Source organism: Rhamphochromis longiceps, linkage group LG13 (assembly GCF_057381845.1).
Source record: "Rhamphochromis longiceps isolate RC_006_pf linkage group LG13, R_longiceps_female_GT1.1, whole genome shotgun sequence".
NCBI classification, from domain to species: Eukaryota; Metazoa; Chordata; class Actinopteri; order Cichliformes; family Cichlidae; genus Rhamphochromis; species Rhamphochromis longiceps.
Window position 1 is genome coordinate 10,818,560 of NC_140569.1, and position 17,848 is coordinate 10,836,407.

The window sequence follows — 17,848 nt, forward strand, 5'->3', positions numbered from 1 at the left end:
TGCCACATGTGATTTTATAGCTGTCATTTCTCTTTATTCCTTTTTTTTTTTTGCTTGAATTAGACATTCATCATTGTTGCTCTAGAAAAACAAATGTGAAAATGATCAAAGTGCACTAAAACACAACTGCAAGAAAAGACGCACACGTTTGAGACACCAGCTGCATGGCATGCACTCATTAGGTTTTTGCTGCCCTGACCTCAAGGTGTAAATTCTACATTAATGCCTCATCTATTAGTTAAACCAAACTCTGAAGGACACACACAACACAGGCAGACACACACATCCTTTACATCCACGCACACACACCAGTACACATATCACACATACACGTGCATATTCAGAAAAGCACACGGAGAGCCGTGCAGCAGCTGTCCACCACCCACACACTCCAACCATGCCACCGCCTCTCCACACACACACCAACACAATCAAGCCCACTGTACCACATTCACTGCATTCTACCATTCCTCTTACACAGACAGGCAGGAAGCAAATGTGTCATTTATTAGAGCCTGTTTCCAATCTGTGCTGATGATGAATATCTCCGATCTCCCCATGCTGCTCCTGAATATTCTGAGACAAAGGCCTCTTATGAAATTATACTGTCATTAGGATGACTGCTCTGATTAGATATTGAGACTGGATTAGCCATCTGCTTGGCTCTTTGGCAGAGGAATGATTTGATCTGAAATAATTACCATTTATTCCTTCATGAGAACACACAGAAGGTTTTAGTTTCAAAACACGATAGGCCATGTTTATCTTGAGCGGCAAAGAATTTCCTTATGTGGAGGAATTCTTTAAAATGGGGTCCTGTGCTGTTTATATATCCTGTTTAAACTTTAACTGGATTTTTAAGGTGAATGTAAAAGGCGCACTTTCAACTACTTCTCAGATCTTAATTATTTAGAGATATTTTTATGATTTTCACAAAAATATTTAGCCTGCCATACATATTAAGGAAACGAGACAGCCCACTATTTTGAACCCGCATAACCAAGTTTAAATTTTAGATTTTTAATACCTCTTACAGTAAAAGCTTGTTTCCGTACGACAGGCAGCATTAAGGAATGGAGATTGTTGAGGGCAGTGTGCTGGTATCAGTAGTTGCCACTGTGGAATGGACATATGTAGCAATTTATCACTTGTCTCTCAGCACATGCGTGGGTGGCCCCGCAGCGGGTATTATTGCAATTTAGGAGCAATTGACAGTAATCCCCCTCTTGCTTATGTGAAAGCTCATCATCCCTTCACCGTCCAGCAGCCGCATCTTCACTAGAACGGACCTCCAGAGCTGATATACGTCGTAGCTCGTGTTCTGTATCATTATCTGCTCGTCTCGCTCTTTATCGGGGTGGTCTGTAGAGGCACGTCAGAGAATAATACACTCGATGAAAAAAACGTGCAGATCCACTAATGGCAACTTAGTCGTACGTGTACTTAAGTCATGAGCTCTACTGTATTGACTAATATATGGAAACCATTAGTAATAAGAATAAGCAACCTGATCATGAAATCCTAAATAGCTTCACAGTAGGTTGGTGTATAGCAAACTCAAATACAGTAATGGCCTCTTTTCTCCTCTGAGCTACGGAAGAATTTACCTAAAGTTTGATTTTGGGGCAAATCTAAACATACTGCAGTGGCTTATGGTGGCGAAAAGAGTTGGCCCACAAAATAAACTCTCAGTTCAGCGGGCAGTTCCCTCACCTCCGAGAAATCACTAAAGAACAAGATACTTAAATAAGTTTTGTGTGAGTGGCAGTTGGAGTCAGATTCAGTTAGCGAGTAGTGAGCGTCTGAGTGAACTCAGCCTGCTGCTCGGCCGCCGCGCTGTATTTACTGCTTTGTTGTTTTTTCATCCAGGAAGTATGAGGTGTGGCTACTATATAGAAATCAGGGTGAGAAGGTCACAGTGACATTGGCCTCAAAACACAGAACAGGAAGAACAGGAAGATCTTCATCTAGCCGTAATTTTGCTAAGGCTGCAGATAATACAGGGAATGTAAAACTGTATGTTTAGAAATATATATTTGCAAATGAACATTTAAGTCGAAAGATTATGTAAAGAAATGGCTTAAATCTGATCTAGTCCCACACAGCTATAGCCCCTAAACACAGTACAATATTCTAAGACTGTGATTTTTGAAGAATTGCAAATGCCATTAAAAACATCTTTAGCAGATTGTAGACTTAAAGGAGCTGAAAAGTTTATGGTCCAGAGAGAAAATACATATGAAGATAATTCAGAATATAAGTCTTTGCTTTTAGTACCTATATTGTATGCACCGATTCAAGAGACATTTTTGAACTGAGAAATCTAATAATGTTACAGCTGTGCAAATCCAGATTTAATTTGAACTAAAGTTTTAGAAAGTAAGACGTTGAATTAGGGGCATAAACAGGAACACTATAAGCAATATTGTGTAATGATGTATGAGGCAGTTCCTCAGCTTAGGCCCCATCTTTTCTTTTCTTTCTTTTTTTTTGAATAGCTGCGGTTTCCATATGCTCCAATTGAGTATAATTGTTAGTTTCCTGGACGAAGGTTTGCAGGCATTTAATGTACCCCGCAGGCAGGATTAAAAAGCTATCACGAAATCTAATGCTTCCATATAAAAACAAATGAGTGGCACACTGTGCACACTTCTATTTACAAAGTAAACACTTGCCTTCATCTCCACAATATCTCATGTTATCCTCAATAGTGAGCAGAATGCAACAAAAGGTTTGATGGATGGCTTGAATCATAGTCCGAGAAGTCATTTAGATGATGAAAGTAGACACATTTAATGGGCTCTTTTGAAGGATTCAGATTTACTGAATGCATGAAAAAAAGATAAAAAAAACTACACTGCAAAGACAAGGCAACAGCACCACAATGTTATCCAAAGGATACGCTTCTCTTTCTGGGGTGATCTGACCAGTGATGACACCATGAATAAGTCCCCAAATGAGGTTTGTGTTTTGTGAAAACAACAACCAGATGTCTGAGAGAATTTATCTTTCTTTGTGCATGTTTGCATTCTTATTATCATTATCCATGGTTACAGCATTGCTCTTGGGAATGTTGTTATGGTTATTTAGTACATCACTTTGGTTCAAAATGAAATATCTCAGTCACTGAATTGCCAACTTTTTTTCATTTGTTACAGCTATCCATGGTGTCGAGAAGGTGAAACTGACTTGACTTTAGGTATTTCTCTGTCTGTCTCTTACAGATTTGGTATGTAGAGATAAAAGTCTCAAGGTATACTGGATAGATTTCCATGAAACTTGGCAGATTTACTGTGCCCAGAGGATAAGTCCTATTGACTTTGCTTATCTTTCGAATCTTTAGAAGGAAATGAACAGGTGTGGCTAAGGACCTTAAAAATAGCCCCATTCATTTTAGGTAACCCAGCACTTGTGTTTTTTGTGACTTATTTGAAATCTCAATGAAATTAAGTACTTTTTGAAATGAAATTTATCCTCAAGTTGTGCATTTCCCACAACAAATGTTAAAATACGAACTGTGAAAATTATGGGCTATTGAGTGGCACCAGATTGTATACGATTATTAGCATTAATCCTGCTAAACAAGACAATGATGGATTTGCTTCTTCGAGAATGTTGCAATGCTGGCATTAGCATTTAGTATCTAAGCGCAAATGCAACTGAGGTTTGTAGAAAAAATAAAATAAGTAAACTTTTCAAGCCAGTGTATCAGAACACAGTTAAACAAAGCACCAATCACATTAAAAAGTCATTGTCTGTCATCTCCATGCAATAAAATACACAGTGTGGCGTGATATAACAAGACATTTCTCTCTGGTACAGTATCAGTACAACCACTGACTCTATCATGGAAGTATTTACTGCCCATATGGCCAGTGACATGGGGTCAGGCCTTGTGTTTCAACTAAAACCACGAAGTGCTGTAAAAAACCCTACATACAGGAATGGATACAAATTCAAGCATTAGCACATTGCTAATTACTCCAGTTGCTTTTAATAAATTCTTTCCTGACATACGAGTTCCAGCACTGTAAAAAAAGGAAGAATGTTGCATGAGGAAAAAACATTAAGGAAATTCTGCAGACTTTCGCCATAAGTAGAAAGCTTAAATACAATTGTAAGAACTCAAAGATTCACACAGGAATCTTACAGTCTCCCAGGTTCAACCCAAAGAGAAAACTCAGTTTATGAATTCACATATTTTCTTGAACAAAAATAGAAACCTGGCCATCCAAGCTATCTTTACTGAAAGACTTAACAAGCAGACAGGACTGTAAAACCTGCAGAGAGCTATAGAGATTTCTGTGGGTAATTTGAAATGTTGTTTTGTGTGTTACTGCTTCCAGTTTCCAAAATAAGCTCTGACCTTATTCACACTGAAATAACATTTGTGGTATCACATTCAAGTCCCCTTTATATTTATTTTAGGGGTGGAGCAAAATCTTCCCTCCTATTTCTTGGCAAAAGAGGTATTTGTGTTCTGCTGCAAATATTACATGATCAGAAGCATTTGGTTATCATGATCCAATTATACCGCCCAGCATTCTGTCTACTTTGATGCAGAGCAGACCAAAGTTTATCTGATCCTACATATTGGTCCCATGGTGGTTTCTTAGTTGCTTGGTGTAACAAAATACTGCAAAGGAGCGAGTTAATTTCTTGCTAGGTTTGCAATTTATTGTTAACAACCAGCATCACAAGATGCACCAACTATGCATGAAAGTTCATATCAACTGTAGGTTTTAAGATTAAACAAAAAGTTTACTCTAAAAAGGCTTTTTTATTAGTCTTATCCAATGTAGGCAAAATAAAAACAAGAAAAGAAATAAAATCCTTACTTCATAGTAATGCCTTTAAAAGACGAGGCTGCATACTTTGCCCTAGTTTCCAAATTATGTATGATGATAACTATTAGTTCCACACAGGAGCGTGTTTGCAGTCATTTAAAACAAGCCCACAGCGCTGATATAAATCAGTGTATGTATGAAGCTGGTATACCTGCATGTCTGCACACTGCCAGTTTGACAAGAAACAGATCTGAGGGGATTTCACCATAAAGGCAGGGAACCATGAAATATCTGAGAAGTGCTGGAACCGCTCTCCTCTCCAAATTATAGCCAAATACAGTCTTATTGGTTGAGGGGAAAAGCCTTGGCAGTGCATAAAGAGCTCAGTGTGTGGCTGAAGTGACCATGCAACTCCTGAAAATAAACAGGAATCAAATGGAGTGATTGATCGAATAAATTACTTTCAGCAGCAACCAACTCTCTTTCTCTCACACACAGACACACACAAAACAGATGCATATATACAAACTCTGTTAACCAGCTTTGCAGAAAAACACACACTTGTAGGGATTTGCTCCAGTATTCAGACCAGCTCCAGTTTTGGTATAGGCATGTTACAGAGCAGTGTGGTGGTGGTGAGGGGACAGTGGGGTGTTAGGTGATTAATATGGTACATCAAACTGTATGAGGCACAGAATGATTTTAATTGTAGGAATTTTTGTTTTGTTTTGTTTTGTTTTGTTTTGTTTTGTTTTGTTTTGTTTTGTTTTGTTTTGTTTTGTTTTTCACGAACTATCTTGGTCGAGTACGACCTCTTGATTATTTTATGTGAGATCCAGGAAGGTAATCAATTGACAATATGGCAGACTTGTTGAATACTCAAAGCATTTTTTAGCCCATGGTTGATTACAATAATACCTTGATGTCTCAAAAGCTTTTACAACCTAAACAAAGCAAAATAATTAAGACCGAATCTTTTGCTTTTAGTTAACATTTATAGTTATTTATACTGCTGTCATAATAAATTCATAGAGGCCTACTATAGCTTGCGCTTCAAGTAAAAAAAGAAGGTGCTTGAGAAAATCTTTCCTATCTGATTTTGTTTATGCTGCTATGTGTGTGTGCACTCTGTGATGAATATCAACTGAAGGTGATGCTTGACTCACCTTTTAACTGCCATTTAAATTGCCAGGCCCGTATAGTGCAGGGAGGGCCTGAAATGTAAACCGTCCAATCTGATGAACCTGCCAACCGGTCAGAGCCTTTCATGAGATGAACACAGGAACCCCACACAAGCAAATTCACCCACCCCTCTCTGCCCCGCCCCTCAATGACGACCCCCTCCTTGTTGCTTGCATGTGTGGTTTAGTGAAATCTCCTCCTTGTGCTATAGGATAGCCCTAGCCTCTAGGGTAACAAGATAGATGTAAACAACCAATTATTGGATAGGCCCTCATTCACATCCCCTTAACCAGTATAGACACAGAGGTTCTGGCTTTAATAATTTCTTTCCCTCTATCTAACATTTGGATGTCTTTCCCAAAAAACTGATACTTATCAAGCTTGTGTTGTGCTTGTCTCAGGTCAGTGTATTCAGCAGCAGTCTTACCCAATCCAAGCCACATCCTATTCCTGTATACGTTAACACAGTCTATACAACACACGCACACACACACATGCATACATCTTGCAATAATCAGCTCAATTAGAGGAGGTCGTGGTGGAGAGTGGCTGAGGTGAGCAGTGGGAGGCTGTGAAAATAGGGGGTTGGCTATTAGGAGAAACATGATCTCTATTCATCAGCAGCTGTAATAATTACCATTTCAGAAACAGATCCTTCTGATCAAACTGATCCCTGGAAACAAGTGGTTTACAAACACTGCCAAGAGCCAGACATTGGACCCCTGTCACTGCCAATATATAGACACAGATCTGACCTGGCCAATCCCACTGCGATGAAGATACTTTGTATATGCAGTCATATTGTCAGTGCTTGTTTAACTCTACTCTGATTTGGCTATGGACATTTCTAATCGTTAACCTATCAAATGCACAGTGAATAAGATGTAACAGGCATTTTCAAAAATAACAAATATCAGTGTGAGCAGGAGCATGTCAAAAATACAAGTGGGACAGTTAGATTATCTGAAAGAATTTTATGTCAAAGATCTGATACCATGTAAACTTATTTTGACAGAGATGGGAAATTAGACTGAATACCTGTAAGAAGGTATGATCATATGAGAGTAACACAAAGACTTATGATGAACTGAACTGAACAGGTGCTCACATGTAGCCTCAGACCTTATTCTCGTTAAATCTTCAGTGCTGAAGTTTAAGCTGAGATCAAGACATTTGAGCAAAAAAAAAAAACAACAAAAAAAGCGAGAGAAAGAGAAAATAAAAAGAGTTCAATAGGGAGCATCATCAGTCTGTAAGGACAAGCGAACAAATTATTTAGCCTCATCACAAATATTTGAGTGTACAGAGTAACTTCTTTGGATTGCTGCCGGTGTAATCGCAGCAGCACATTCGCCACTGGGAGAACCTCGATCATCAAACTCGATTACGGGGCATTTGGGTGTTTGCGTTAGATGAGTTGAGATGATAAGCTTTATCTGAAATCGGTTTAAAATTTCATATCAGTCAAATTTTGTTTACAGGCCTCACAATGATTTTTATTAATAGTCTGAATTAAAAGTGCAAGCGCAGGGTGAAGTTAAAATATATATATAAATATAATTATAATTTAAATATAATATATGTAAACTATTATTATTATTATTATTATTATTATTATTATCGGTGCTGTGCTTTTGGAAACCGAATTTCCCAGAGGAACCCACCCGAGGGATTAATAAAGTTTTATCTTATCTTATCGTATCTTATCTTATCTTATTATTATTATTATTATTATTATTATTATTATAAGTTTAAATTGCCCTTTTAATTTTCTCACTATCCAGGCGAGCCAGGTCGGTGCCGGTCCCCTGACGATTACCGTCAGTCAGCCTAATGCCGTAATACTCTGAGAACTGGGCTTCAGGCGAAACCAAAGTCAATTTATTAAACTGAGGGAGGACACAGGGCGGAAACAGGAATGAGGTTTCTCTTACAGGAGCCTTCGTCTGTGGTGATGAACCAATTTCACAATTACACTATTAATTTAATAATTTATTAATTTAATTTAAAAAAAAGAGAAAATAACAGAAAAACAGCAGCGACTGCGATGCCTCACTGCCTTAGCGAGAAATATTGACAATGGATTGGATGGATGGTGGACTGTGGATTGGGTAACTTACTTAAATGATTTCGACCGACAATACCATTTTAATTTTACATGCCTGCGATTTAAGGTAGCTGCTGTAATTTATTTGCAACCTTTCCAAAATTCTAAAATTCAAGTAAGCCTATGACGAAACTGCTCCTATTAAATCATATTAACAACAACATATAATAATAATAATAATAATAATAATAATAATAATAATAATAATCTCTCCGAGCTTTTTAGTTCTACACTGATAATATATGATGAGGACATGAGGATGATGATGATGGTGTGTGTGTGTGTGTGTGTGTGTGTGTGTGTGTGTGTGTGTGTGTGTGTGTGTGTGTGTGTGTGTGTGAAGTGATGTGACACCGAGTGTGGGTGTACTTGACAATCGTATCTCTAATGAAGCGGTCCCATGGTGAGGCGATAGAAATCTACCAACTGGTCAATCTTTGGTTCAGCAGTCAGTAACACGCACGCATTCCCTCGTGTACCTGAGTCCAACTACAAACCTGAGTTTTTGCGCACATCGGGCTGCTCCCGGTTTCTTTTAGGTCGCCCTACCATTTCAACAAGTACCTCACATCACTCACTTCTCCTCAGTTAACTATAAAGCCTCCTCTCCTTTTACCCTTAAACACCTTTCACTTTCACATAAGCTCCCCTCCTTACAGCCATACTCTCAAAAAAAAAAAATGTAATCGTCATATTAAAATGATTACTTAGGTCTTGTCTTCAGATCTCATATGTCAGTCCTTGAGATAATTTACTCGCTGATGCGCTAAACCTCGTGAGTCAGATGACTGAAATACGGACGAAAATATTTGTCTCACCGGTGTGCTGATTGAAGCCGTTTTTCTTCTTCGATGTCGCCTGCCAGACTTTCCTTCTTCTCCGCTCTTTGTCCCGCACACTCCACTGCGCACACGACCACCTTATTTCCCCATGAAGCGGCTGCACACCTTGAGATTGTTTGCCAATCTGTGCGCTCCTGCAGCTGCTTCCTCGCCACTCATTTAGATATTCATAATCTTTGTCATCACATGCATAATCCAGTTCAGCTCAACACATACTTCGCAAAACAATTAAAAGATTTCTTTAGTTGCTATTAATATAGAAATTTCACGTTTATTTAGGTCTAAAACTGATACGACGTATTTGAGAGTATGACAAAGTCTACTTGTTTAACAAATAACTTTTTAAACTTTATTCTAACGTCTTTTTGTTATTTTAAATACCTCTCTATAGAATACCGGTTTGTGAATATTATAATTAACAAATCGGGTGATGGTTCACTGCACTCCCACATCAGCACCTTAGAGTTTAAGTCTCGTTTCAATCCTCGGAAGCAGAAATAGTCTGACTCACTTTTGGTCATATTTATATTTTTTCGTTTACTCGAAGAAAAATATACTTTATAAAAAAGTGGCAGCATTTTTTTTCAAACCCGTCTAACAATCTGTCACTTGTTGACAGTTATTTCACGTCTTTGGAATAATGAAGACACTAACTTTAAAGTTCCAAGCATTAAGGAGATCTTGATTGATTTGTGAGAGCTGCCAGGGACATGAAGACAAACTGCAGCAGGCTCCGTGCACTCTGGCGCCATCCTTCCCCGGGCTGTGGGATCAACGCCGCTCTTCTCATCCACGCTCCTCACAGCTTTACGCTCTTTGGCTGCCTGAGGTGTCTGTCAACGTGAAGGGGAAGAAAAAAGTGTTTTAGAAGGAAAAATCTGAGCAATTCTTCTATTGGTAGGCGGGCTGGTCGTGAAGGGAACAATCAGGTTGATTTTGCCAGGGAGCCACCTCAAAGCATATCGGGTTACTTTGAGTGACAGCGTAACCATGGCAAATAATTTGACTAAGGCTATTGTCTTATCCTCACCATCCGTGGGTCAGATAACCGACCAATCAGAGTTCATATAATCGCTTGTCTTGCCAGCTTAGAATAATATTATTAAAACGAGCCAGCGAGCCCGGTCTCCGGGAGTAGTTTATGTTGAAACGGCATAGAAAAGGTGGAGGACGGTGGAAGGAGTAGCAACTTTCTTTCTTAGCAACTTTATGGAGAATAGTCGCCTGGGGTTTCGCATGGCTGAACGGACTTGAGCTTATTCCATAATACGCAGTTGGACTTTGCCTAACCTTGGGCACTTTTACGTTTTAGGTAACTCTTTTGGGGACTTTTTGACGCTTATGGACTTAATGCGTTTTGATTTAATGAGACACTGAGAGGAGAGACGTGGAAGTAAGGTACAATATAATCTGTATTGGTTTACTTGTCGCCATGTCCATGCTTCCGACGTTTGGTTTTACGCAAGAACAAGTGGCTTGTGTCTGCGAAGTCCTCCAGCAAGGGGGGAACATCGAGCGTCTTGGGCGCTTTCTGTGGTCCCTCCCGGCGTGCGAGCACCTCCACAAAAATGAGAGTGTTCTCAAAGCGAAAGCCGTAGTTGCTTTTCATCGGGGGAACTTCCGAGAGCTCTACAAGATCCTGGAGAGCCACCAGTTTTCGCCGCACAACCACCCGAAGCTGCAACAGCTGTGGCTCAAAGCGCACTACATCGAGGCAGAGAAGCTGAGAGGCCGTCCGCTCGGCGCCGTAGGGAAGTACCGCGTCCGGAGAAAGTTCCCCCTGCCCCGCTCTATCTGGGACGGAGAGGAGACGAGCTATTGCTTCAAAGAGAAGAGCAGGAGTATCCTCCGAGAGTGGTACACCCACAACCCTTATCCATCCCCACGGGAGAAAAGAGAGCTGGCCGAGGCCACGGGACTCACGACCACGCAAGTCAGCAACTGGTTCAAAAACCGACGGCAGAGAGATCGAGCGGCTGAGGCAAAGGAAAGGTAGGAGTATATTTACTTCTTAAAACAGACGCTAATCTCAGATTAGATTATCTTATTTTTTTTTTTATCATTGTCACATCAAGCAAAACATAGGAGGTAGTTCCAAACTGTTGCTGAGTCACGGACTGCCACTGCTGACTCTGTATGCAAAAATAAATTTCTGACCTACATCTGGAAATTTATTTAACGTAGATAGCATGGACATATTCTCAGATCTTATTCAATCGCCACAAATTAAAGTTACACTGTGTGTATTTCTGTGATAACTGTATAAGCCCCTATTAAAAGTTGAAACGCACGAAATGAAAGACGTGTTGTCAGGTAAATTACAAGGTTATAAAAGTTGCTTTTACCCCACTTTTATGTTTTAGTAACCACACTGATTATAACATGAAACTTGACTTTCACGTTAAGATCAGAGAAGAAATATATGCAGACTACTGTGAATCACAGACACTGGATGAACACATGGTATATGCAAGGAAACATATCAGAACACGTATGAAAGATGTTTTGCGGTGTAATTGATGTGGCTTGTTGTCTGGTCTTCATATCAGCCAGGCTGACATTTCATTATGAGTCGTTTGCACATTTCAGAGTTTGGAAATTATACAGCCAGGCATGTAGAGAGGTGCGGGAGATGTGTTTTTGTCAGGTGTTCACTGGGTCGGTGTCTTCTTTCACCCCCTGGCCACTAATTTGGGCTGAAAGCTCCACGTAAATCATGTCTTCCCACTGAGAAAAGCCTCACAGCAAACCTATGAACTATGCCATACGCAGTACGCACGCGTTTCAGAATGATTAGGCCTGTCATTTATTTAGAGCTGTGGACAAGCTCTCCTCGAGTGGCCGAGGACTTCCTCAGGTTGAGCTTCTCCACGGGTCACTATGGTTAAATTAACTTGCTCTAAAAGTTTCATGCAAGTTCAGTAGTCAGATGGATTTATTATCTTCCAGTCACTCTCTACTAATGATATTTAATATAGCGCTTCTGTAGTGAATTGACCCTCTAATTATTTTTGCTGGCTAAGTGATTGCATCTGGGCACACGTGCCTCAACGTATTCTCGTGTGAACATTAATAAATAACCAGACTAAGAACTGATACATTAATGAGATTATTATGGCTGTTGTAAAAGTGTCACAACCCAATAAATATTCTAGTAAACACAACAGAATTGTGTGTGCCACTTTAATTCAAGTGTGTGTTCATGTTCATATTTTTAATGCAATCTTAAACATGTTAAGCTACAATTAGCTGGTGTCTTTGTTCCTGTAGGTTTTACTCCGAGATATGAAAATTTCAGTTCACCTAAATCTTCCTGGTTGTTATGCACTTTTTCGCAGATGTGCTGTAATTCCGCATTTGTACCAAACTGATGTGTGACTTTGGTTTCTGTTCGCAGAGAAAACAACGAGAACTCCAACGGCAACAGTCACAACCCATTGACTTCTTCTATTAATGGAAATAAAACTATTTTGGGGAGCTCGGACGACGATAAAACACCTTCTGGGACTCCGGATCATACGTCTCCGAGTCCGGCTCAGCTCCTCGGCGCAAACCCCGGTTTACCGTCCCTGCATGGCCTTGCGCCCCCGCCGGGACCCAGCGCAATCCCGGTACCCAGCGGCCCAGACTCGATGCACCATCACCACTCATTGCATCATGACACCATACTGAACCCTATGTCTTCTAATCTAGTGGACCTCGGCTCTTAAAAGCCGTCACTGAATGGAGCGCCATTTTTTGGGGAAAATAATTTACGAGGTGGTGTGAGTTAAGCTTCAAGCACTTGCGGCACGGTGCAAGGCAGACAGACTGGAACACTGCGAAAACAGCCACCGTAACAAATCATTTAGTCTCATATTCAACCTTTAAAATCTTTTTCAACAAGTGGAGAGAGGAAAACCTGCCAGTGAGCGCAACACCTCCTCTTATCCCCAAACTGAACGAGCCCTTGTTTCGGGGATTTTCTAGAATCAAGAGTTCAGAGCAGAGCACTTAAGAACTTTCCAAATATACTTAAACAGGACCCTACCGAACTTTTCCCCCCCGTTAATTCGCTTGAGGAAAATATAATTTGGAAAAAGTAAGTAAAAGTAGTAGTTTTTTGAGATGGCTTGTTTTGCTGCAGGGCTGGGGATAAAAAATTGATAAAAAGAAAGAACAGAAGAAAAGAAGGAAGAAAGAAAGAAAACTTTACCGGAATGTAAAAACGTAATATGTTATATTGTTGAAAACAATAACAATAAAGTGTCTTAATTCTTGTTACTATTAGCCTACAGTTGTTATTTTAGGGGTTTAGATTAACCTTTATCACCAGACTCTATGGGCACAAAGTTACGTGTACCCATCGCCTTTCTGTTTACATGGGGTTTTTAAAGAGAGCCATAAACGGTTATTTTTGTTTGTTTGTTTGTTTGTTTGTTTGTTTGTCTGGGGGAGGGTGGGCTGATGGAGTATGCCAGTTAAACGTGTCTCATAGGGGCTGTGATAAGATAAAATATTCTAACCCCTTGATATTATTGTTATAATTATTTGCATTTTAATTTGGGGAGAGACTGCATGTAAACTCTGCGATAAATGATGAAACATAAAACGATTCACCTATAGTTTCATATACCCTTTACAATAAAAAAAAAAAAAAGAAACACGTGGAATAAAGTCGAGAATTTCTTTGATTCTGAATGATTCTTGACATTTTCTTGGCATTTTTTTTTTGTCTCTTACGGGTCACCTCCTTATAATATTATAAAACCATATAAGCTGGAGGACAAAATATATAAAACGTATTTTAGAGAATCTGCACGTAAACGTCGATATTTACAGTGTTACAGAAATATTGCTTGAACGATAGTATTTAGGATTTATGATCATTTGTAGTTTCAGTTGAGGATACTTAGATATTTTTCCCTTCAGCTCATTTATGTCATTTTAAATGCAGAACAACGCACAAACCATGTATTCAGCCTTATTTCCTCAGGCTTTTTAAATGTGCTCTGAGCCACCACTTCCCAACGTTAGGAAAATACATGATCAGATATTACTGAAAATCAAAAGCTGTTAGCCTCTGACACATATATCTCCTGCAAGAAGACAGACAGATAGATAGATAGATAGATAGATAGATAGATAGATAGATAGGTTTTTCAATTTTAAGGACATGAGGTCAAAGTTCATCCAAGTGATTATTGCCGATTTTTTGTTTCTTTTTAAGAAAAGCTCCGCACGCAGTCCAATGTTTTGTAAAAACATCACTCGAAGCATGTGGCATGTGGCCATGGCAGGCAAAGCTGGGCGAAATTTAGCAGTGCTTCTCCAACTGGGAACCCTGACGTTCGAGTGATGACACCTTATCTTTCCGCGCTCAGTCCGGGAGAACAAAAGTACCGTAGTGTTTGGAGTAGGAAAAAAACAGAACTGGAAACGACCGCTGAAAGAAGACACTTTGTTTGAACAGCTTCAGCCGCGCAACACCTCCAGCCTCCCTCCCGCCCCCTCCTCCCCTCTGCTGCAGAATAAACCTAAAAAAACATCTTTTCTGCCTTTCATATTTCCATCATAAGGCTTTAGTACCTCCCCTATTTCAGGTTTCGACAGGCCGGCGCGTGCTCGGTGTATTTTCTGGTGTCTTCTGTATCTTCATATCAGAATATAACAGTAGCTTATAGTTTCATAATTTTCTTACATATTGCATGTTTATATTGATAAATGTTACACATTATGCATGATATACTATAATATTATTTTACAATATTACTCGCATTTTAAAAACAAAAAACGATGCCAGCATATAGTTAATTGTTAAGTGGGTGTTTTGGTTCACATGTTAATGGGTTGCAAACATTTTTTTTAATATTTGAAACAAGGGCGAAACACTCTTTTATTCGTTAATAAGTTATCCTGTAGACCCAGGTGGCTCTAATGGGAGTGCAAATATGAGAAGTGCTCTCAGAGAGTGCGCGAACTGTCTGTAGATGTGAAATATCGGTCACAGCTTCCTGGGAACAGCTTCCTGCGCCTGAAGGTCAATTACATATTCAACACAAAGCCCACAGGTTGTAATTAACAAGGATTTAAGTACACATGGGTCTATTCACAACAAGCCCAAAACAGCGGCTTTTGAGGAGACATAACACTGAATGTTTGGCCTTTCACCAAACCAACCCTACAACCCTACAAAGAGCTGTGATTTTCGTCTCCTCGTTCTTTCACTCTCTTGTTTCCCATAAGGCTTGAAATGTGAACTTGAACTGGTATTATAAGTGCGCCATGTGTGCCCGGAAAGTGGAGGCTATTAAACTTTTTTTTTTTTGTTTGGATGTTTTTTTTTGGTTTTTTTTAAACAGAAGATGAAAAATCTGCCAGCATTGAAGAAAACGCCTAACGAGGCGCACTGACGTGATTCTGCTAGGCTGGCTTATGGGGGTAAAGACCCACCAAAGCAACAGATGAGGGAGGAAAAACTGTTCGACAGATGTATCTTGTCCTGGTTTCTTCATCTGTAGGGTATTTAATCGCCTGTCAATTCACCATGTAAACAACGCCGTAAAATAGAAGCGAATGCCACTTTGCCCCAAGACCAAAATCCTGAAACAATCAGGAGAGAATGCTGAGTCCTGGCCTCGTAAAGATCACATCCATGCAATTTCACAGCAAAATGCATGTACTAAGCAGAGCTGTTCTGACCTAAGATCAGTTTTAGCTGTTATTATTGCATCTCCGCACTGTCATTAGCGCAAAAGGCATTTTACACACGCGTTTTGCCCGATTTAGTGAATGGTAGGGTGGTGATTTTTATTCATTCTGTTTGGTTTTCTCGATTAAAACAAGAAGCAAAAACAGAAAAGCCAAAATACGGACTCTTTGGTGTTAAAAACATCAGACTTTGTATTAAACATTAAATACTTAGTAGTGATTATTTATTTATTATAATCATTGTTTATATGTTTATATACTTTTGGACTCTTTTCCACAACTTTCACTAACTGTGCGACATAAAACAGCACTGATTTTTTTTTTCAATTTTCGAATGAAACAGTCTGATTTGAAAGTTTCTCAGCTGTTAAACTAAAATTGAAAAAGTTATTTTCTCTTTCTAAAGATTGATTTATCAGCTCTGTATTCGAGCCGTCCTTTACTCATAATATCACAAAAACAAGTAACGGCGCAAAAAACAACGCGTTACCCTATTAATCTATAAGCACTGATTGTTATTGATGCTGTCACACTCTTTAAAGTACCTAAGAGTTTCATTAAAAATCTATCATCTCCACGTGTAGATTTTTATGTTTATCTATTATTTTATAGTGCAGATTAGGAGGATACATTTCCATTACATTTTCAGCAATCTGAGAAGAAACGCTGTCGTCATTTAGGACTTTGAGTGACGATTTCTTTCATCATCGACTGAGATTTTGTAATGAAATATCCTTCAGATAAACACGCGATAAAGATGTTCTGCTCGTGTATTAGCAAACTATTGAGAAGATAAAACCGCTGAATTATTATTGTATGAGTTATAATTAAATACTGCGAAAATGTATTTTGTTACTATAAAAACAGAAGCTTTAAGATTTAGATTTTTGTTCCGCATTTCTGTCTCTTCTCTGTGGATGAGTTAATCAAACCTATTTAATCCACATACTTCACCAAATCTGAATATAAAAGGTTTCTTTCAATACACATTTAATCCGGAACCTTTTGTTAAGTGATGTTAACACACTTAATAGAAATGTCAGCTACAGAAACGGTGGTTATAATGTGACACGTTATTGGCCCCAGTGGGGAAATTGTCTTTTGACTTAGACCCCCTTCAGGGAGGTCAGAGGTCAAACTTTTATGGCAGCGGCCTCAGAGCTGGAAGGGATTCACTGTTGTTGCTCAAGGAAACTTCAGCAGAGCAGATAGGCTTAGACTCAGGTCCTCTGAGTCATGAGCACTTTTAAAATGACCCTCAAAATAATTACGGACAAAATGTGCAGCAAATGATGACTCTTTGATTTTGTTGGCAATTTGAAAGGTTTTGTGTGGCCATGAGGAAGACAAAATACAGAACTAATATATTGAAACAAAGGATCGCATTAATGTAACCAGTTAATAATTCACCCCACTTGTTGACTGCAACGGTTGGTAGCTGTCCTAACAAGTGTGTTAGACAGCTGGGTTTTACATTACTGATACACTGCCACTGTAATGTGGAGTCTAAATCAGACAGCAGAAAAAAATATCAATTGCATACACAATTACATCTTTCTTCTCATATGCACAGAAACAAGAAAAAAAAAGTTAAATCTTTATTTAAGCATCCATATGTTTTGAATGAAGTCATAATCATTAAAAGTTATTATTACATTTTGCATACAGGTCTGAATTCTTTTCAGGGTCTAGTCTTTTTGATTGAGTTTAGTATATATATTTTTAGTGGATACATAGTGTACACCATATGGTTCACATCTAACAAGTAAATGATCCCTTTATTGATCCTGAGGAGACACAAATCCCTCGGTGGTTACATCAGGAAGGACATCCTAAGTAAAAATCTGTCAAATAAAATATACTGCACTACCTGCTGAGGTGGCTCTTTCTGAATAGGACAAGAGCCGAAAGTAACTTTACTGGATCTAAACTGTCAGACTCAGTTAATAGTTAGCGAAGAGGACATACTCTTCCCTCTCTTCTTGTTATAGTTGACATCAGACTGTTCATCAGTGCACACAAAAGAGTCACGTGAAATGGGAAGAACATATTTCAGAATGAAATTCCTCTTTCATAATTTGAAAACCACCTTTAAAAAATGAATGCAAACATGTGTCACTGTCAGGAAGAGGAGAAGCTGGAAAAAAAAATGAAAAATAGAAACATTATCCTTCACCTTTGATAAGTTTTACCAAACGATTTTGTGTTTTTAAGTATAAATATAATGCATGGCCTGAATA

The 17,848-nt window shown here is 39.0% G+C and overlaps 1 protein-coding gene and 1 long non-coding RNA gene across 3 annotated transcripts in view; one reads left to right on the forward strand and one right to left on the reverse strand.

Annotated features, from left to right (window-relative positions):
- The window catches only part of LOC146655393 (uncharacterized), a 44,807-nt gene extending 35,626 nt beyond the window's left edge, over positions 1-9,181 (reverse strand). For both annotated transcript variants that reach the window (XR_014914298.1, XR_014914299.1), the window contains exon 1: positions 8,895-9,181. This is a non-coding gene — a long non-coding RNA (uncharacterized LOC146655393). The remainder of the gene's footprint in view (positions 1-8,894) is intronic.
- Positions 9,182-9,810: 629 nt separating this feature from the next.
- six2a (SIX homeobox 2a) lies at positions 9,811-13,624 on the forward strand. Its single transcript, XM_085427700.1, has 2 exons — positions 9,811-10,910; positions 12,316-13,624. The coding sequence occupies exons 1-2, from the start codon at positions 10,351-10,353 to the stop codon at positions 12,626-12,628; spliced, it is 873 nt and encodes a 290-aa protein (XP_085283826.1). The 5' UTR covers positions 9,811-10,350; the 3' UTR covers positions 12,629-13,624.
- Positions 13,625-17,848: the final 4,224 nt, after the last annotated feature.

Coding starts and splice junctions, on each gene's coding strand:
- six2a (XM_085427700.1), top strand. CDS start 10,351: ATGTCCATGCTTCCGACGTTTGGTTTTACGCAAGAACAAGTGGCTTGT. Junction 10,911..12,315: donor GCGGCTGAGGCAAAGGAAAG/GTAGGAGTATAT, acceptor TTCTGTTCGCAG/AGAAAACAACGAGAACTCCA.